This window comes from Podarcis pityusensis (assembly GCF_964106645.2).
Source record: "Podarcis pityusensis genome assembly, chromosome: 9".
NCBI lineage: Eukaryota > Metazoa > Chordata > Lepidosauria > Squamata > Lacertidae > Podarcis > Podarcis pityusensis.
In genome coordinates, this window is record NC_138034.1 from 9,001,482 (window position 1) to 9,024,208 (window position 22,727).

Genomic DNA, 22,727 nt, shown 5'->3' on the forward strand with positions numbered 1-22,727 from the left:
TGATTGGCTGGTGCCATTTGGTTTTGCCTACTGCGTAGCAAATCATCACAACTTGTAAGGTTGGTGGTTAGGCATTGGTTCAAATTGGTTGGAGGAGGGGTAAGTGCCTACCCCTCCAATGGTGGTGCAGAAAGGGAATTCCGTTAAAGGAATCCAGGGGCTTGCCATTCTTTTCGTCCTTGTCCCTGGCATCGGACTTGGGCCGTGCAAGCCACCAGGAGCATGAGGGTGAGAAGTGAGGGACTGAGGCCCAGCTTCATTTTCTCCCCAAAATTGTTTCCCTCACTGGCTTCTGCTGGAATCCAGAAGTCAGTTCTGTCCCTGGGGCAAGGACAGATAGTTGGAACCAATGCCTAAGCAACCACTCACTTGGATGTATTTAAATAATGTTGTGGCCAAAATCGTGCCAAAAACCCAAACCAAAATTGATGTGTGATGTGTGAGTTATTGGGGGGTGGCTTGGGGACCTCGACATGCAAGGCCCTCATTTCTGGACTGGCTTCTGGAGCTTGCGGCTAAGTGAGGATAGAGCAGAGGAAAGTCTGTGAATTTCACTGTGTTCTGCTTTTCTTTTGTCACCCAATGAGGTTGGGATATGCTATAAATCAAAAAATCTAAATACAGTGGTACCTCGGGTTACAGACGCTTCAGGTTACAGACTCCGCTAACCCATAAATAGTACCTCGGGTTAAGAACTTTGCTTCAGGATGAGAACAGAAATTGTGCAGCGGTGGCAGCGGAAGGCCCCATTAGCTAAAGTGGTACCTCAAGTTAAGAACAGTTTCAGATTAAGAATGGACTTCCAGAATGAATTAAGTTATTAACCTGAGGTACCACTGTACATTACAGTAGCAACATGGTTGACATCGCACAACTACAGTACTTCCATCTGGTTGGACTGGCAAGAAACACTAAAGGGTTTAACAGAGACCACATAACACCAGTCCTGAAAGACCTACATTGGCTCCCAGTATGTTTCCAAGCACAATTCAAAGTGTTGGTGCTGACCTTTAAAGCCCTAAACGGCCTTAGCCCAGTGTACCTAAAGGAGCATCTCCACCCCCATCGTCCAGCCCGGACACTGAGGTCCAGCACCGAGAGCCTTCTGGCGATTCCCTCCTTGTGAGAAGTAAGGTTACAGGGAACCAGGCAGAGGGCCTTCTCGGTGGTGGCACCCGCCCTGTGGAATGCCCTCCCATCAGATGTCAAGGAAATAAACAACTATCTGACTTTTAGAAGGCAGCCCTGTTTAGGGAGGTTTTTAATGTTTGATGTTTTATTGTGCTGGGAGCTGCCCTGAGTTGCTGGGGAAACCCAGCCTGATGGGTGGGGTATAAATATATTATTATTAAATTATTATTATTATTATTATTATTATTATATTTTTTCTGCTACCTACAAGCAGAGAGGCTAGCACACCCAAGGATGTATTTACATTTTATATTTAAACAAAAGAGTGTAACCGTATGAGACCCTTGGTTTTATTGGTTTAGCCCCATGAACCATGATTTCTGATAGGAATTCGCTGCTAACACTCAAAATAATCACTACTTTAATGGTGTTAAAGTAGATACACATGCATGAGCAGAAGAAACACCCTCACAAACTTGAAGAAAGTTTGAGGCTGGTAAGCCTGTAAGTCCTTTACTGGAAGACAAACCTCTAAACATCCCCACCCACAGTTAGGGTTGGGTGATTTCTGGTTTTCAACTTTGTGATATATCACCAGGTAAACGTCATGATATACTGATATATCACAATGTCTGAAATAAGGATGAAGCTATCTAGAGGCACTGGCTGGCCAGTGTGGTGTAGTGGTTAAGAGTGGTGGACTTGTAATCTGGGGAACCGGGTTCACGTCTCCGCTCCTCCACATGTAGCTGCTGGGTGACCTTGGGCCAGTCGCACTTCTCTGAAGTCTCTCAGCCTCACTCACCTCACAGAGTGTTTGTTGGGGGGGGAGGGAAAGGAGAATGTTAGCCGCTTTGAGACTCCTTAAAGGGAGTGAAAGGTGGGATATCAAATCCAAACTCCTCCTCCTCCTCTTCTTCTTCTTCTTCTTCTTCTTCTTCTTCTTCTTCTTCTTCGTCTTCTTCTTCACGGTTTCCCCCACATTGCGATTTTTTCATAGCACACACACATCAAAGTCTGCAATATATTACTAGGTCAAAAATTATGAAACCAGTATCATGATATGGACTTGAAACTGGTTTTGGATGCTATATCACCCAGCTGTAACACACATCATGATTTGTGATATATTGCTGGGTCATAAACTATGAAACCGATATCATGATATGGACTTCAAACCGGTTTGGATGGTATACAGAGGAACCTCAGGTTACGTACCATTCTCCTTATGAATGCTTCGGGTAACAAGCTCCACTAACCTGGAAGTAGATGCCCCTAGTTGCAAACTTTGCCCCAGGATACGAGCAGAAGTCGTGCAGCAGCAGTAAGAGGCCCCATTAGCAAAAGCGTGCCTTATGTTAAAAACGGTTTCGGCTTAAGAACAGACCTCTAGAACGAATTACGTTAGCAATCGGAGGTACCACAGTATTGAAATATTGCACAGCCCTATCCACAGTGCGAAGACAGGAGTGCCTGGCGTGCTCTGGTCCATGGGGTCACGAAGAGTCAGACACGACTAAACGACTAAACAACAACAACAAATCCACAGCACACACACACAAGATAGCAGTATGGACAAGGCTCTCTTGAGGCAGAGTTAAAGTTTGTTGTGACATCACCAGAAACTTGGCCAAGCCTTTCCCTTTTCACGCGCATGTGTGCACGCACACACACACACACATTTAAAAATGCCAAGCTCAGAATGGCAAACTAGACCACGCTATAGATTTACTTTCCCATTATCTGGCAGGGATCCAACTAGGGCACAAACTCAAGACCCTTCAGGATACAGTTTGCTGACTAAGTTCCAGTTGTTGGCGATGTGGGCATATGCAGTCAAGATGAACGAATCCCTCAGCAATGAAACAGTAATGCTGCAAATCACAATGTTTAATTGATAGCAAATTGGAATCTTATTAGTTATGTGGAAGGAAGACTGTTTGCATCACTGAAATAACCATAGTCATTTCATGTGTCGTTCTCTTGAGAAATAGTAAATGGTGCATCCAATCATTGCTGTTATTTCAGCTTTGCCTGGTAATATCTCTTTATATTAATAGGCATTCATGGCTTATGCTGATGGGAAAACTTACTTGTCTAGTTGATGAAGCTTTTCCTTATTTTCATTTAACCCCTCATTAACATGCCAGCTCTCTAAACAATAGCTTACCCCCCCCCCCCACTAATAACTTTGCAGGTTTAGAGCTGTCCAGCTAACATTCATACCATTAGCATCACAATAAGCAAACAAGACGGATGATGTGGGAAAGGTGGTGTGTTTCTGAAATATTTTAATCAAAGTCACATGTAAACAATACCAGCAGAAGGAGCATTTGAAACAACCTAGAAAATTTCAAGCAGCAGACAATCCAAAACAAATTTGAAGCAAAATTGCACAGTTTGCGTGAGTGAAATATCTATGGAATTCACTGCCACAACATCCAGTGATGCCCCCCAAATTCATAGAAGATAATGCTGTCAGTGGCTACCAGCCATGATACTGTCAGTTTGCATTTCTCAGGGCAGGAAGTATTGATCAGATGTGTAGAGATATTTCCTATTCTAATTAATTCAAGAGGATTCTGGAAGCTTCTCTGTGTGAAAGAAACAAGCAGAAGGTTCATGATGTTTGGGTCGTTCCTTCAGAGAAGCTGAGTACAGTGGTACCTCAGGTTACATACGCTTCAAGTTACATACGCTTCAGGTTACAGACTCTGCTAACCCAGAAATAGTGCTTCAGGTTAAGAACTTTGCTTCAGGATGAGAACAGAAATCGTGCTCCAGCGGCACGGCGGCAGCAGGAGGCCCCATTAGCTAAAGTGGTGCTTCAGGTTAAGAACAGTTTCAGGTTAAGAACGTTTCAGGTTTCTATCTCTCTGGTGTGGTGTTCTGTATATAGTGTTAAGGTTTAGACTTATTACATAAGTTATTGTTAAGTTTAAGTTAAGTCTGCTGCAACTGGATTTCTTATGGACAGTGCTAATCTTGAATGTATTGGATTTGTGACCATTATTACTCATTTGCCTTCAGCAGCGGTAAAGCTCTGCTGGAGGAAATAGAATTGCCTCTGGTCTATTTTTTGGGAATCCTGCAACGTGCTTAAGTTTTTACTCTGCTGACTATACATCTGAATCTGCTCTGGATCAATATTGAGTACAATTTCCATGACAAATACCTAAGTAGTTAGTACCATTAGTGCTAGAGACAGTAAGCCTCTGAATATAAGTTGCTGGACTCATAGCAGGGAAGGTGCCATTGCGCTCAGGTCCAAGCTAAGTATGTGGTTAGTCACTGGGAAAACAACAGGATGTTGGTCTGATCCAGTAGAGTGGCTCCTGCATTCTTATATCTTCACAAGAAACGGTCACGTACGAAAACAAGGTGCAAGGCTCATAGCTTCCCTTTTTTTGCGGGAAATTCCCTTATTCCAGTGCCGTTTTCCGCTGCTTCCCGGATTGTTAGATATCCCGTAGACTGTCCCTGGGACAGGTGAGGCTGCTGATCCCTTATTTTCGAGGCTGCTGATCCCTTATTTTCAAATCTGAAAGTCGACAGCTATGGCAAGGCTAAGCAAAGAGATTAAAAGTTTGCATGAAAAGTTTAAGTGGTTAGGGGCTAAGATCGCTTGGGGAAAGCAGAGACAAGCCCAGCCTCTAACTGATACTGTAGGATTTCCCACTTTCCATATAAAGGACAGATGGAAATACGCCCATAATAGTTCTTTCTTGACAAGTATTTTTCTCTGAAAGCAGCGTTTAGCATCAGGTGCAAAGAAGTAGCTTAAAGTAGCTTACAGCATGATCGTTTATCTAAAATGAAACATAAGAAGAGCTTGCAGGATCAGGCCAATGGCCGATCCAGGATGGCATCCTTTTCTCACAGTGGCCGACCAGATGTCTGCGGGAAGCCTGGAAGCAGGACAGGAGTGCAAACAGTCCACAAACCCCATCACCACTTCTCTCAATTAATACCCAATTAGAAAGACCTCTTCTGCAAAACCAATTAATCTCTAAAAAAATCTAAGTTGTGCTTGTCAGCAGCTGTTCTGCAAGCCCATCAGTCTGATTACAAGCCAGATTTCTGGGTAGATGGCAAGGCGAATTTCACCCCTTCCAATGTTCCAAAGATGAAAAGAGGGATGCTGCTACGGACATGAAGATCAGGGCATTATGGGATGGCTGTCCAATAGATGCATCCCACAAGTACAAATACAAGCATGCCAGGCCTGAACAAAATACGTTATGCAAGGTTGTTTCTGGATAAATTAAACAATATATGAAAGAGCTTAGACTGCAACATTCATGTAAAACCTGGAGATTCTGGGTGGTGTCTATGTGTGTGTGTGTATACACACACAGAGAGAGACACACACAGAGCACATGTACTATTTACCTGTGGCCCTCCCTACTTAAAGGTAAAGGGACCCCTGACCATTAGGTCCAGTCGTGACCGACTCTGGGGTTGCGGCGCTCATCTCGCTTTATTGGCCGAGGGAGCCGGCGTACAGCTTCCGGGTCATGTGGCTAGCATGACTAAGCCGCTTCTGGCGAACCAGAACAGCACACGGAAACGCCGTTTACCTTCCCGCCGGAGCAGTACCTATTTTTCTACTTGCACTTTGACGTGCTTTCAAACTGCTAGGTTGGCAGGAGCAGGGACCAAGCAACAGGAGCTCACCCTATTGCGGGGATTCGAACCACCGACCTTCTGATCGGCAAGTCCTAGTGAAATATACTCAGAGTCGCAAAGTGATTTCATGCTCTTTATTCAGCTCATAGTGGTGAGGAGGAATGAATGAAAGTCCCCTCACAGTATCTGCTTTATATACATTATTTACACAATGGGCTGCACATGACTGGCTAATTCCGGAATTCTACTGTAAGCCAATCAGGTTGTGGATTCACTTCTATCTGGAGCAGGATTGGGTGGTTCCTGCCAACCAATCATACTGCTGCATTGTTCTAGGACCAATCAGACTGCTGCATTCTGAATCCTATTGTTCTAGGACCAATCAGACTGCTGCATTTTGGATCCTATTGTTCTAGGACCAATCAGACTGCTGCAGTTTGGATCCTGTTCAACTCAGTACATAACACCTAGGCTCTGTGGTTTAACCCACAGTGTCACCAGCGTCCCGCCCCTCCCTACTTACTGCTGAGTAAATGAGGAAAGCACTGCCGTTTACATGCATACATATATCACGAGTGAGCAAAGTCCCACTATGTTCAATAGGACTTATTTCCTAGCAAGAATGCAGAGACATCTTGCAGCCTTACACGGATGTCAAAAGCATGCACACCAATTATGTCTTGAGTGTGATAAGTACTGCCATCACTGTCCAACAGAGTGGTAAAATAGTGACGACAAGCCAGGTAAAGCAAAAACAAAAAAAACACTCTGGATCCAGAAGAGGCATCACGAAACTCATGCACAACTTTTGCAAACACCAGCAAGATTTCCTGGGCCTTTCAATTGCCCAGAACTGAATTAATATCCTAAAAGCCCCTGGGTCAGAGGTAGGAGCCCTAGAACAGAAGCATCTCTGCATGTTCCATTTCTAACTTAACCTTCAGGGTGCTTTTATTAGCTTGTATTTCTACTTTTTACAGATGGCTGTGTTGCTTTTTTCTAGCTTCTTTGCTGCCCTCTACAGCTCATCAGTAAAACAGATGAATAAAAAGCTAGCAAAGCAAAGTTTCTTCCACAAAGTAGCTGCAAGTGGAAATAGTTACTGGCAAGATTTTAAAATTAATCTTTGTCACGAGGAAATCAGACTACATGTTGTTAGGGAAAAAAAAGCAAAACAAAAACTTGAAACACAAATTTTAAGATTGTTGTTGTTGTTTAGTAATGTCTGACTCTTCATGACCCCATGGACTAGGGCACGCCAGGCCCTCCTGTCTTCCACTGCCTCCCTCAGTTTGGTCAAACTCATGTTTGTAGCTTCGACAACACTGTCCAACCATCTCGTCCTCTGTCGTCCCCTTCTCCTTGTGCCCTCCATCTTTCCCAACATCAGGGTCTTTTCCAGGGAGTCTTCTCTTCTCATGAGGTGGCCAAAGTATTGGAGTCTCAGCTTCAGGATCTGTCCTTCCAGTGAGCACTCAGGGCTGATTTCCTTCATAATGGATAGGTTTGATCTTCTTGCAGTCCATGGGACTCTCAAGAGTCTCCTCCAGCACCATAATTCAAAAGCATTTTTTAAGATGCAACATGATAAATTTTGTTAATTTGTTTCACCGTGTTTTCCCCCTAGTTTCTCCTTTGAACTGCACCTTCCTTATGCTGCATTTGTTCTTAGCATCCGTCTGTCTCAGGAGATAATGGAGGAGTGCTGCTTTGGGAGTAAAGCCAAACCACTGGAGAGTTACAGCGCCTGATGTGGCTGTAGAGCCTAATCACCGGAGAGACATGTTTTGTTGCAGTTGGGGCAGATGAAGGCATCTGGTTGTGCTACTGCAGGTGCACCAAGGTGTTTCTTTTCTCTGTGCACCTTCCGGTGGTCATTTCTCTTCAGGCCACTGCTGTGGATACACAACCTGATGGCCTGTCTCTGGGTGCTGCGGTAATCTTCAAGGGATTCTGATACAGTGGGGAATATACTGTTTTTAAAGGTAAAGGTAAAGGGACCCCTGACCATTAGGTCCAGTCATGGCCAACTCTGGGGTTGCAGTGCTCATCTCGCTTTATTGGCCGAAGGAGCCGGCATACAGCATCCGCATCATGTGGCCAGCATGACTAAGCTGCTTCTGGCGAACCAGAGCAGCACGCGGAAACGACGTTTACCGGGGGGCCACTAGGGGGCGCATTGGAAGATGGCCGACAATACCATCTCTCCGACCCACACGGGGTAATTAAGAAGCTGTTATGGGAGTAGGCAGCCTCCCTTGTTGCCCCAAGGAAATGGGGAACACGGCCCTTGCCTGCTGTGCCCATAAATCACCCCCTAATTCGAAAGAAGGGGGTGAGGGCCCTAGGCAGAATGCCCCCGTGTGGACATCGGCTCTCCTGGACGCTGTCTCTGATTGCGCACTAGTTGCAGCAATTTGGAATAATTAATTACAAAAGAAGCAAATGCACATATTTCAAGTGAAGAAGGGGAGTGAAGTCTGCTAATTTAAGTGACCTCTGCGAAAGAAGACGACGGGCTGGAGAAACAGGAATATTTTATGATGAAGATACACCAAAGGCGGGGTATGTTGACAACGGGGCTGAATGGGGGGACGGGACTTTTTTTACTTTCCTTCTATGTGATTTACAAGAACCCCTCCTCATTAGAACTGTCGGTTGAACTGACCCAAGCAGGATGATTAAGGTCTGTGTGGAGATAAACTTTAACCAAAAGTATGCTTTATGGAGACCGAGAAGCAATAAAAGGTTTTGGAAATGGCGCAGCAATTAATTCGGAGTCGCCATCTTGCCAAAGGATTTACAGCCAGGAGGAAGAACGGATTTGTTTTCAGACTGCATTCCTAGTGAATCTCCTCAGAGGTTTTGAGAAAGGAGGCAGATTGGTGAAGATTAATGACGCTAAGACTGTTTTGATGTATGGAAGTGATGTTATATGGAAAACGTCTGGATATGGCTACTGGATTAAAAAAATATATATATCCACGCAGGATTACAAACTGTTCTAACCAGCTTGCGGAGACTATCAGAGGTCACAAAGAGAAAGGAAAAATATATGAAAATAACAACAAGAGATGTGGAAAAATAATAAGAAAGGACTGGATAGTACTGTGACATTAAAACAGCAGTAAGAAGCAAGAAGTTGATTGGATCCCTTCGGAACTTGAAATATGGGTACCCCCAACAAAAATTTAAAATTCAGCTGTATAATTTGGTTTGATTTGATGTGATTGGTCGGTTAATAAAAAATTATTCTTAAAAAAAAAAAAAAGGAAACGGCGTTTACCTTACCGCCGGAGCAGTACCTATTTATCTACTTGCACTTTGATGTGCTTTCGAACTGCTAGGTGGGCAGGAGCAGGGACCGAGCAACGGGAGCTCACCCCATCGCAGGGACCTTCTGATCGGCAAGTCCTAGGCTCTGTGGTTTAACCCACAGTGCCACCCGCGTCCCTGTTTTTAAGTCACCTTTAAAAAACCCTTTTTCACCTCAGCGCTTCTTCTGGTTAAGCAGGTTAGGGTTCAAGGCAGACTCAGTGAGAAATATTTCTTCAAGGAATGAGTGTAAACATTCCTGGTATTCAAATGGCACACCAACCATTTTTAATATGAAAAATATTTTAGAAAAACAATTAATAACATACTCAATTTCTAGATTGATAATCTACTAAACTTTTCTATTGATAATCCATGAATAAAATAAATGCTCGGAAACTGGAAGCGATTCTCTTGAAGTTTTGGTATTTTCACCATCTTCCAAGTTTGGCCCCTACCCCATTTTTCATCTCTTTCCTTTTGTGTATTTCCTCCCCCCCCCAACCCCCCCCCCCACATTCATTGTCCTTGTGTACTAAAAACTTCCAATAGGCATCACAACTGGTAAACCACAAAAATACTTAAAGTAACTTCTTTGACAGAGGTATGTAAGGTATGCTGAGGGAATTCAATAAAGTACATTAGAGTACATTAAGAACAATGTACTAAGTAATAAATAAAGAGTTTGAAACTGAAGAAGCGACTGCTAAAATGGATGCCCAGCATGCAGAAATCTGGTGTATCTACAGCTTGGGACAGAGAGTTGCATAGGAGATCACATCCTGTCAAAATAATAATAATAATAATAATAATAATAATAATAATAATAATAGTGGAATTCTTTGCTATTGATGAATAACCTGGCTGTAAAAAAAAATATGTAATGGAATCCTGACAGTTAAGTCCAGTCGCAGACGACTCTGGGGTTGCAATGCTCATCTCTCTTTACAGGCTGAGGGAGCCAGCGTTTGTCTGCAGACAGTTTTTCCAGGTCATGTGGCCAGCATGACTAAGCCACTTCTGGCGCAATGGAACACCGAAACCAGAGCACAAAAACGCCCTTTCTCTTCCCGCTGGAGTGGTACCTATTTATCTACTTGCACTTTGACATGCTTTCGAACTGCTAGGTTGGCAGGAGCAGGGACCGAGCAATGGGATCTCACCCAGTCGCAGGGATTTGAACCGCCGACCTTCTGATCGGCAAGTCCTAGGCTCTGTGGTTTAACCCACAGCGCCACCCACGTCCCTTTAATGCAGCCATAGATGCCAGTTATAGTAGTGGTAGCCACCTACTCAAATTAGACCCATTGTAATGAATGAACTTAGGTTAGCCATGGCCATTAATTCTAATGGGTCTAACTCTTGGGTTGGACTAGTGACGACTGCCACCTAAAAGCTTTACCAAGAACATTTCAAGTCCCGCTCATCCCAGTAGAGAATGGCATCTGAAGCAAACTGCTACAACTCTAACTTGCAGATCATTTATTAACACTGATAATGTATTCTCCAGCTGCTCAACTGTGAAAGCCAGATGAGTGAATTCTATTAATTACTGTATTCACAGTTATTTTAGATGTACAATATGAGATGCAAGGAGAACAATCAGTTAAAATAACATTAAAATACAGAAGCCCTGGAATTACATTGATCTATATAGGTACGTTTTTATATCAGATGCTATGTATGTATTGCTATGGCTAACAAACCTTCATGTTTATTGGCATTGTTAAAAAAACAAAACTGTCCTGTCCTTCTGAGCACCAGGTTGGTTTGTGAAGGGGGGGGGGAGCCTATTATGATTAAAACAGCACAATAAATGTTAAGTTGCAGCTTTACATGTCTTAATTAAAAAGGAACATCTTTTACACAAATTCCACAATAATAAAGAAAAATAGGTTTATCTACAGTGCCATTCAAAAAGTCTTAACTACTGTGTTTTTTTAAAAGCTTCACTGAATATGGATATGAAAGCCGTGTTCCTTGCCGCCGGGTTTAATATCCCTTATTTGATTGCTTTAATTAAAATGCAAATTTAGTTATAGTGCAGATGTGGAGACAAAAGCTTTGAGGAATACAGCATATTATATCTAAAGAACTATTAGCCCCCACATCATAACTGATGAGATTACTGCCACTGAATTGCAAAATTAACGTTCAGTTCTTCGGAGCTCAGCAGAGATTATAAATTAAAGCAAGGCCTCATTACCACCTAGAGTTTTAATTTCCACAAACTACACTTCAGAACACTTAGAACTTACTGTGAATGGAGGAAACTTCAGCATTGTCACATATTAGAGTTTCAGATCAAAGCAGCGTGCCCTTTAATGGCACATCTCCCCAGGGGAGAAAAATCACGCCTCTGATGTGAGCCTGTGGAGCCTGCTATCCCTATTAAATGGAGTTAAAGTAGACCTATTGTGTGATAAATGAATCCCTCCTGATGGAAGCTGGAACGCTTAGCGGGTTGAGGCAAAGGCACAAGTTGCTTGAAAAGGCAAATATAGAAAAGAACAACCTTAATGCACACCCAGAATTGACTCCAGCACTTCCATCTTTGGGGGCCAGACAAAACTAGAAAAATAGTCAGCCGTTCAGTGACCAGTTTATCTGGCGGCTGTCGAGACCCCTGGTCTGAAGTCAAAGGACACCAAGGGACCACCCAGAGAATGACAGATGATGGGGGCAATTCACTATTTGAGACTCAGAAGACAGGCAGAATTTTCCTTCCTGACCAGTGAACCAGCAAACAAACATCATCTCTATGCAAGCACTGCGTCAAGGAGGTGGTACTGGGAAATATCTCCTTGCTTGGCCAAGGAAGGAGTTGATGAATGGAAGTAGCCCCAGAAAAGGCAAATATTGCTCCTGTTTTGTTTTGAACCTCAGGGGCTATGGGGTGTGTTTTTATGTTTGGTGAATATGCTATACACATTTGAATGCTCAGCCAGAGATCTATAGATGACGGGCAATATACAAATTTAATAAAATAATTTATTGAACGACTACCACATTTAATGAAGAAATATTAGGAAACATGATTAAATATAAAAAAAACATTTCCTTCACATGCTGAATATTCTTTCACAGCTTTGTTAAATAAGGGAAGTATTAAACCCCACACATATATTAAGCAAAATAGAAACATCGCCACCTGACCCCACCCCCACTCACCATTTCTCCCCCTCCACCTCTTTCCCCCTTTTCTTCCTAATGTAACACTAATGTTTCAACAAATGAAACTGACCTGTAGAAAATGTTACATACTTTTGTAAACCAAGAAAATCTTAAATAAAAATACAGTGGACGCTCAGGTTGCGAATGTTATCTGTGCGGGATGCACATTTGCAACCCGCAGCGTTCGCAACCTGCAGCTGCGCGTCTGCACACACATGGGTTGTGATTTGGCGCATCTGCGCATAGTGCGATTTAGCGCTTCTGTGCATGCGCGACCTCCAAAACCCGGAAGTAACCTGTTCTGGTACTTCCGGGTTTCGGCGGTACACAACCTGAAGCGTCTGTAACTCGAGGTATGACTGTATATAAAATAAGGGAAGTATTTGCCTGAATGAAAATGTATCTTATACCCATTCTGAGTAAGAAGATTGAATGGCTGCTGCATAAATCAGGCAAGATGCTCTATTTGAATAAAGACTTTGTCTTTAACTGTGCCGATAAAGAACTCCAGTGTGGAATTTTAATGGTGGATATTGGACGTGTCTCTGTGAGTTATTTATAGCCGGAGCCCATATGCAATCTGGGAAGAGTGGAAGGAATGGAATGTGAATTGTAAACACTGCAGAGAACTGAACAAAGGAAGATAGCAATTCATTCTCCCGACACACCAGGTCTGAGAACAATGCTTATGAAGGACTACACACACAAAATGGATTTTATATTTATGAGAATTAACAGAGGTGCTGTAAGTAAGGAGAGATGAAATGGCTACAGGAGAAGTGATGGACATATGTTTACAACAGGAGCAGGAAACCTGATTATTTTTAAGAAACTGAATTAAATTAAAGTAATTTGGTCTGATTTGTAATAATGTGGGAAAACCAATAAAAATATAAACCTTCTACTCTAGTGTATCAGAGGCTTTCCCTAATGTAAACAGAGGTCTTTCGCTATCACCTACGACCAGATCCTTTTAACTAGAAATGCCAGGAACCAAAGCTAGCACCATCTGAGTGCAAAGGATGTGCAAAGTATATCACTGTCACAGCCTTCCCTGCCCCTGTCACACTGCGCACTGGAACAAGAATATTAAACATTCTGCTTAGCATATTCTGCAATGAGGTGATGAGGTACAGTTCTACCACCAGTTAAAAATTCACAGCAAATTAGTAGAAGAGGTGTGTTGAAAGGGCAGATGTGCTGCGTATTAGGCAACACAACCTCAAAATAACTGCTCATACTTTCTGTCAAAATGGCTGTTGTTTCCTCAACCATACTTTCTCTGTTACTAGATACTACAATTCTCTTTCTTTTGCTCACAAGATAGTCTTAACCTTTTATCCTTTCATCTCAAGGAGAATTATCTGTCTGGGGATTCATTTTCCCCTCATAAATAGTATTGTTTTCCATCTTGCTTTTGGAAACTCTTAACCTGTCAGTGGATGATACATAGTTTTTACCATTTAATTTAGATTCCCATTCATTTTACTTTAAATCCATGCCAGTATTGTGGATTTTTCAAGATAACACAGTGTTTTCTTTGGAAACACTCAAGCCTAAATCTGCGACTGGATGGTTTGCAGAACTGTCAGTTTTCTTTATTTAACCTATATTTTCCAGTGACATGTATAAATGTTGGAGCATAAATTTAATCACAAGGTCGAATCTTCTCTTTGTTTCCATGGAATTTTATTTTGAAGTTATAAATACAGGCCACACAAAAGGACAAATATAGCAAGACAACAAGAGCCCATAAATAATTCACTGATTGCAATGCTTAGTATATCTGGATATGCTTGTGGGACGACGGTTTATTATTTATTTATTTACTTGTACAAATTTATATCGTACTTAGTCTTAAGGAAAACCCCTTAAAAACAAAGAAATAGCAGCTTCTATAAAGGTTTCAAAAAAGTGAGCAGGCACTTGGCTGCCTGTGAGATTGACTTAGAAAGTGATGTAATTTCAGCTATTCATAATAAAGTCACTCTTTCCAAGACCTCTGCATTGGCAAGAAGGTTCCCTTTTTCTGCATAGAGGAGAGGTGATATTTTATCCAGTAAATCAAACCATCTACAACCTTTCACAACTATCCAAGCATGAAAACCCTGGGGTCTGCTGTGAGCTACAGGTGACGGATAATGTTAGCAGAGACAGGCCAGGATCCAGTTTTATTTGCCAGCATTCCCAGTTAAGCACACTCTCCTAATTGCTAAGTGTTCAGTGATGTACTCTGGTCTATCACAGTGCTTGACCCACATCAAGGCATCTAGAGTCGGGGCTGGGGGTAAGCTGGAGGGGTACATGCCAGTGGCAGGTGGGCCAAAGAGCAACAGATGTGAATCCACCTTCCAGCCATGCAAAACACATGAGTACACAAACCGTGGACTCAGCTACATTGGCAAAGAAAAAGCACATTTTGTGCGTCATATATGCATTATAACACTGACACCAGATAGCACTGTGGAGTTCTGTTTTCGCCACCCCTATTTCTCTAAGTTTACAACGCATTTAACAAACTCTTCTTTGAGGCGTGTAGATCCAGCCACAAACACATCTGTGCAGGCAAGGAGGAGAAATTGTCACAGTTCAAGGGCGCTGTGCAGACAGATAAAAGTACTTCAATATCTGAAGGAGCGTCTCCACCCCCATCGTTCTACCCGGACACTGAGGTCCAGCGCCGAGGGCCATCTGGCGGTTCCCTCACTGCAAAAAGCCAGAGGGAAACAGACAGAGGGCCTTCTCGGTAGAACGCCCTCCCATCAGATGTCAAAGAGAACAACAACTACCAGACTTTTAGACGGCATCTGAAGGCAGACCTGTTTATGGAGGCTTTTAATGTTTGATGTATTGCGGTATTTTAATATTTTGTTGGAAGCCGCCCAGAGTGACTGGGGAAGCCCAGCCAGATGGGCTGGGTATAAATTATTATTATTATTATTATTATTATTATTATTACTCACAGATGGTATTGGATCAGGTTCAGTGGGGTGTGTGGCCTTAGGGCAGGCATCCCCAAACTCGGCCCTCCAGATGTTTTGGGATTACAATTCCCATCATCCCTGACCATTCATCCCATTAGTTAGGGATGATGGGAGTTGTAGTCCCAAAACATCTGGAGGGCCGAGTTTGGGGAAGCCTGCCTTAGGGCAAGGGGAGAGTCTTGAACACCAGATAGAAAGGCCTGGAGTGTTGTTTTCCACTCCTGGGTTTGAAGTTCCCCAATCCTGATCTACAGGGTAGTTGTCTGTTATTCTTTGCGCAATTATGCATGCTCTGAGGCCAGAATCAATGTGAGATTTATATTCTGTTGTTTTATTTGGAAGTGCCCAGAGCAGAGTACACAATCATAAAGCTGTTATATAATCAAGAAAAGTACACCAGTTTCTAAAAGCAGGAACAAAATACAACCCACATTTCAAACAATGCAAAATCAGAAAGCTGGCAGCAACAAGGCTTGTTATATACCAATACTTGTTCCAGTAACATTGACAGCTGCATATTAAACGCCCATCGTAATGAAAGCATTTTCAGTTTTTAGCAAAGATACACAAAGGCGGAGCCTGATGAATTTCAAATGGAAGAGTATTTCAGAGTTGCAGGGTCTTCTCTCTCATGCTCACTTGCCAAATCTCCCAAGATCACACTGAGAGCAAGGCCTCTGACACTGATCTTAATTTCCAGGCAGAACTACATGGATACAACAGTAGAGTTGTGCATTCTGACCTGTGAGCACTGGCAAGTCAAGTGCCACATTTTGGACCAACTAGAACTTCAGGACTGCCCTGAAACATAGCCCCGCATACAGTATATTAAAATAGTCCAGTCTGGAGGTAATTAAAGCATGCTTGATTAAAGCAATCCAAGCATCCTCAGAATTTATAAACACACCACTTGCAACTTTCATAAAACAGGCCAGTAGTTATCTAAGGTGTTATTCTGTGGCCCTTTACCAAAAGGCAAATTCCACTGAGCACAGTGGAACAGCAGAACCATGCATTACAAATGAAGTCTTGTGTATAACTCTTAATTTGAAAACTATATCCTTGTGAAAATACAACAGGCAAAACACTAAATGCCTTTCTCTGCTTTCACTTTGCATACAATCAAACACGAACAAGCTACCAAGATGCTTATGATAAGATTAAAGAAAACTGACTACCTTATATATTTAAAATTATTATTATTTTTTATTAAGAGTCTAGTAGCCTAGTTATTTCTCAAAGGCAATTCAAAACTACAGGAAAATTCAGCACACATTAAAACAGTCTTGAAATATATATTTATTACTATGCTGTAGCCTAGAATGATCACCATGAAGATAAACATGAGAACAGGAGGAAAGGAATTACAGATATAAGCTCACATTGCTATAATCCTTGTTTAGGTTGGCTTTCATTTCAACGTGGATGACTTTCAAGTGAAAACATTGTGCACCCCAGCAGAATGCATTCTAAAGCTGACGTTTCCAAATGTTTCATTCTTATAATAAAATTATCATCAAAGGATGATAATACCATCACTAATGCTATTTTGCTATTTTAATTCATGGCATCCCAGACAGTTGAACATTTACTCCTGTTTTTTTCCCCACATGTGACCTGAACAATTAATTCAGTTATAGAGTCTCTTAAAAAACCCTTTTCTCAAGGTACTTAACCTCTGGGCCACTACTACGCTGTTTGAAATTAAAACCTACCAAAAGAATCAAGGCTTCTCACCTATAAAGAAACACACACACACAGCAATTTTTCTTTTTAAAGCACAATCACCAATTCTTAAAACCTTGCTCCAATGTTACATTTCCACATCCAAGTCTAGTTACTACTGGGGCCCCAAGCAGCACACCTTCCCAGGACCACAGCCTTGAACAATATTCTGTGGAAGTTTTAAACATAGCGAAAAGCGGCACAAGCAAATAATTATAAAAACAAACGGTTTTGCAGACAACATTCCTCACACCAGTTACAAATGTGTAAAAGCAAACGAAGCACCAGCCTCTTACCTCTGCTGTACTTCCTCTGTTTTGCAAGTATGAAAAAGGTCACCAAGATTGCTCCCATCTCCACAAACTTCAGCCCCAAACTTGCTGATCCTTCACTTTAGAACTTCCTTTATCACATAGCGCAATTAAAACAATAAACTCTTGCAAACCAAACACAGGAGAATTCTGCAGCCAAGTAACAAGGCTTCAGACTCCTTAACTGCCTGCATCACATCTGTTAGCAATATACATATTTAAGAGCTGTGCTCTCTAGCTTCCTAATTTCAATTCACATGCTTTGGAGAGTTCAGAGACCTGCTGCAAAGGGAGAGCTGGAATGGAAGACAGCATATAGCCCCATTGTCTATATGCCATGTAGGTTAATTGAGCTTGGAGCTGCTGCTACTTTAAGAAAGCTCTGAATCAGTGCTTATTACAGTGCAATTTTTTATACTTTGGCACTTACTAGTGGGCTGGTTATATTAGTGGAAAGCTGAGAGCTAAGGCAATATAACAGATAAGTATGTGAGCCTGGAAGTCTCTGGAGTAAAATCTCACTTCAGTTGTGAGTTCAACAGGTAAGGTGCCTTCTTAAGCAAGGCACAGTCATTCAGTCACCACACATAAGCCCACTTGTAATTCTGTGCCTCCTCCGCTAGAGGTCTGGAGGGCGGCAACAAGAGAGCGAGCCTTTTCTGCAATGGCTTCTCGTTTGTGCAATGCTCTTTCAAAGGAGGTACACCTGGCACCTTCATTACATATCTTTAGGCACCAGGCGAAAACATTCCTCTTCTCCCAGGCCCCTGGCTAATTAATATATGGCCCTTTAAACCATAGCTGTCAACCGTCCCTTATTTGGTGGGAAACTCCCTTATCCCAGCGCTGTGTCCCACTGCTGTCCCGGATTGATGATGTCCCTTAAATTTCCCAGGTTTCATGCTTGCCTGGCTCAGGAGGGAAGCAGCGGCTCAGGGTCCTCCGCCGTAAGAGAGGGCGCGCACATAAGCTGCCGCGTCTCCATCTCTCCCTTTTCTCCCTCAGGGGCGCGTTGTGAGGAGACGGGTGGCGACGGGTGGGCAGGTAGCCCCTCTCTTGCGAGACTTCTGCCGCGCTGCCAGGGGAAGCCGGAGGCGCCTGAGGAGGCGGCCTGAGGGAGGAGGAATAGGAGGGGATGGGGAGGGACGCAGAAGGGCGGCGCTTCAGCGGCCACCGCGGCGCCGCAACCGCCTCATGCCAGGCTGGCAGGCGAGAGTCTCCCTCCCTCTCTCTCGGGCAGGGAAGGGCCGATGGAACTCCTTGCACCAGGACGACAGCAGCCCCAACGTGCATAAGCTAAGCAAAATCCCTTATTTTGGCTGCTGATCCCTTATTTTCAAGGCTGCTGGTCCCTTATTATCAAATCTGTAAGTTGACAGCTATGCTTTAAACTGGGAGGGGGGTATTGTTTTTGTTTGTTATTATTGCATATATGTTTGTGTTTATATATTGTAAACCACCCTGTGATCATCAGAAGAAGGGCAGTATAGAAAATAAGTAAGATAAGGAGAATATTGCCAAGTAGCTGTATATAGTTGTGGTAAGGTATGAAGTGTTTTGAACATGCAGAGGCATAAGGTGGGCACTTAGGGCTTGCCAAAAATTAGGAAATTGGTCAGCAAAAGTATGGCACAGATTCGCATAAAATTTGCATATGCCTATGAGTGCATGCATGGAAATAATTTCCATAATTTAAAAACTAATACAATACTATCTCACTGTAGTGAGGAAGACTGGGACCAGTTGACCTGTGTGCCTGCCCAGTTTGTTGTCCAGGTGCTAAATACTCATGAGCCAGCATTCAACAAAAGAAGTTTAAAGACTGTCTCAAGGCATATCTAAAAAAAATGTATAAACACTGACAATTGGTGTTATAGGAATTCTAAGGTCTTATATATATATAAAATAAACGTTCATAAATGTAGAAGGCAAACATAAACATAAGCATATAAACCACGTGTCTGAAATAGTACAGGAGAACAATCCTGAAGCCATCTTGGCTCTTCAGAGTAACCTCAAATATTCTCCCCATTGTCTCTTTGCTCACAAACCCTGTCTTAAGGGCGTATTTGTATTTGAATAGGGTGATCCTGTGACCTGGATTCAGGAACTAAGTATTTAGCATCTTGAAAGGAATGGCCAGGTTGCCCAGGTAAAGCAATCAAGTGACCATTATCAGTATCCTGCCAGACAGGATTTCTGTTGTAGACCGCCTCCTGTGATGTATTTCTGCTGTAGCCCGCCTCCTTCTGTGATGTATGTATGATGTTTTGAGGGGTGGTCTTCAGCTACAGGGTGGGTAATTTCAAAAGTCTATATAAGTGCTTGCACACCATTGTTCTGGGTCCCTCCTGCCTCTTGTGTGTGGTTAGTGAGCACCCTGTTGCAACAGTTAATAAAGATTCAGGCTTACTAGCTGCCTCGCTTCTCAATATTCTCTAGTTGGCCTCTGTTATTTTCTCCTACCAATAGAGAACCTACCGTACTTAAGGACTCTGTACGGGTTCTTGGATACCCCATAAGGGGAAAAGGAGCAGTTTTTTCTTATAACAGTTGGGAAGCAATGGCCTATGAGCACTTCAATTGGAGAATAGCCTTTACCAAAGGTGTCATGGGCTTTGAAGTCGCTCAAACTCAAGACGAAAGGGAGAAACTAGCTAAGAAGAAGGAACGCTTGGCAAACCCTCACCGTGATCAACTCCCACCCAGAAATCTATGTCCCCACTGTGGAAAGACGTGTGTATCCAGAACTGGCCTCCATGGTCACTTACAGACTCACTGTTAAAACCGTGTTCATGGAAGACAATATTACTCAGCTATGAGTGATTGCCAAAGAAGACTGATGAGCAACTTCAAGGCCACACTCATCCATCTTACAGTTCTTTATCTTCAAGCTGGATTTGGGACTACAGCCTATTCAAGTAGAAAACACATATCCACCCTACAAATGTTCAGTATTATTTACATAGCAGTGTAAGTGTGCATAGTATGTTAGAGAGTACCATAAACAGAAGACTGATCCCTGCCTCAAATAGTACACTGTCTCTTTAAGGCTTATTAGTTAACTATTATTATTTGGGCAATTTTTAAACAAAACTCTTAAGAAGTTTACAACATAAATTAAGACACCATAAATTGAAAAAGCAAAGCCAACCAAATTCCCATTCCGCCCCCCGGACTTGTGCTACCATTTCACTTGTAAATCCAGCCTATTTAATGTTATGTATCATATTGTTTTCAAATGAAACCTTTGCAAAATACAACTGTAAGCCTCTCCCCCAAGGAAAGACAACAGACTTACTGTGCTTACATGTGTAGAGCTTTTGTTCCCCCACAGTGTGGCAGCAAAGCCTTTAGCAAAAGAAAACATTTGCCTTAAAACACAACACCATAGGTTGCATAGAGTGGCAGAAAAGAGGCTGCGACTGGATGCTATGGATGTTGTCAAAAGCAGGGAGTTAGTGCGGTGAAGCTGGAAGATGCGACTATCTTGGCAGGGCAAAGGCATATGGCCAAGGATTTTGGTACTAGGCTCCAGCCATCGGTAACTGGTTCAAACTCCAAAGTTCTTATACCTATTTAATGCCTTTTAAAGCATTTGTCGCAAAGCAGAATCTAAAGTTAAACATAACAATACAGTGGTACCTCAGGTTACAGACGCTTCAGGTTACACACTCCGCTAACCCAGAAATAGTACCTCGAGTTAAGAACTTTCCTTCAGGATGAGAACAGAAATCGTGCGGTGGAGGCAGTGGGAGGCCCCATTAGCTAAAGTGGTACCTCAGGTTAAGAACAGTTTCAGGTGAAGAACGGACTTCCAGAACGAATTAAGTTCTTAACCTGAGGTACCACTGTACATAAAACATTTGAATAAAACACAGGAAATGTGTGTTTTAAAAAGTCACAAAATATTCCTGGGTAAAATGATTTTTTAAAAACCACAACAGATAAAACAAGCAGTCAACCCAAGCGTCTGAAGTTCTAGGCAAGCCCAGTTGTAGAATATAAGCCCTCTTTCAAGATAAAACCTGTGACAGGTGGAACGAGATAAGCCTACAGAATATTTTGGAAAGCCTGCAGTATTGCTCTCTAACAGAGCTTGGGTGGCAACAAATGCCACAGAAGTAGCGCTGCTACAGAGAATGCCTTCTGCCTCATATCTGGCATATCTTGGTGACCGTTCTGCTCTGATCAGGTCAGGACCTCAGCAAATGTTGAGGGAAACTCCTCACAACCAGTTAACAACAGACGCGAGGTCAGAAGCGCAATGACAAAGGGAATCTGAAAAGCAAAGACTGTGTTCAGCCAGGATCAAAGCATGAAAAAGCAACCCAGAAGTTCTAAGTAGAGATCAGCAGCATGAAAGGTCAGTGGAAGGTAACATCACCACAGTTAACCACAAGTATTTAGGACATGGTGAAGAACAGTTTTGGGCTAGGAGGCTGGCTCTTTATCTACCCCAATGCCTCTGGGCAACGTATCACCAGTTTGAAATCAAAATGTGTAGGCAAAAGCGTACCACTCTGCAAGTCTCAACAGAGCCTGGAAACCAGTTGTGGCAAGTAGCAGGTTGGCCTTCATGCCCCTCTGTGGGTGCCCAGAACATCTGACTGAGCCCTGAAAACAAGATGTTGGATGACAGGTGCATTCAGTTTGATCCAACAATGTTCTTCTGAGGTTCCAGAGCAGGAGTGGCCCAACAGATGCCATTGGACTACACGTCCATCATCTCTGCCCAATGGCCATACTGGAGGACCATAGCTTTCCTAACTCTGCTCCTGGAGGCAGTTTCTCTTCCGAACTCTGGGTGTTCACTGCTGAACAAGTGAGTGAATGCATTTCCTTCTCTGGGAAATATCAGATCCTTCTTGGTGGCTGTGGTTGCTGGAGGAAACTGCTGCGTGGACCCACCTCTAGACTGCTCTGCCCATTCAACCCGATAACAGACCATTAAAGCACTCTGGGGCAGCAGAAGTGACTTAATCTGATTCAAAACTTGCTGAGCGAACACAACTCTTCCTGAGATCCATTCAATATTAAGTTAGTACCACAAGGTCGTCCCTAATCAGCACTTAATTTTAGTGATATGAATCAATTTCATAAATCTTTAACGATTGCTCTTTAAAGAATTGAGATTGTCTGCTGCCTCAAGCTATTGCATACCCCTGTGTTAAAGGTTCCTTGTTACTTTCCCATCCATCAATTTACATTTCTAAATACTGAGACAGCCACTTCCTAGCTGATTACACTGTTTTGTTTCAGGTGAACAACTGTATTGAATTGTTGGATTCCTAGACTGATCCATTTACAGAAACTTTAACCTTACATTCTTAAGTCGACCATCTTCAATAGTGGGAAAGCCCACTCAGATAGTGGCCAAAGTGATGGAGGAAAGGTGGATCTGATAAGAGGCTGCAAGCCTCCAGCTGGGGGTGATGACTTATAAACCTCACAGGCC

General features: G+C 42.8%; 1 protein-coding gene across 7 annotated transcripts in view; it reads right to left on the reverse strand.

The window, feature by feature from the left end:
* The window catches only part of KCNIP4 (potassium voltage-gated channel interacting protein 4), a 411,322-nt gene that overhangs the window by 205,618 nt on the left and 182,977 nt on the right, over positions 1-22,727 (reverse strand). Inside the window, exon 1 of one of the 7 annotated variants that reach the window (XM_081020179.1) lies at positions 17,255-17,579. The exons of 5 other annotated variants lie outside the window; for them this stretch is intronic. In XM_081020179.1, coding sequence (XP_080876305.1) covers positions 17,255-17,312 — 58 coding nt within the window. In that variant the 5' untranslated portion in view covers positions 17,313-17,579. Of the gene's footprint in view, positions 1-16,615; positions 16,637-17,254; positions 17,580-22,727 lie in introns of those variants that run through there. One more of the 7 variants, XM_081020171.1, reaches the window with a different exon arrangement.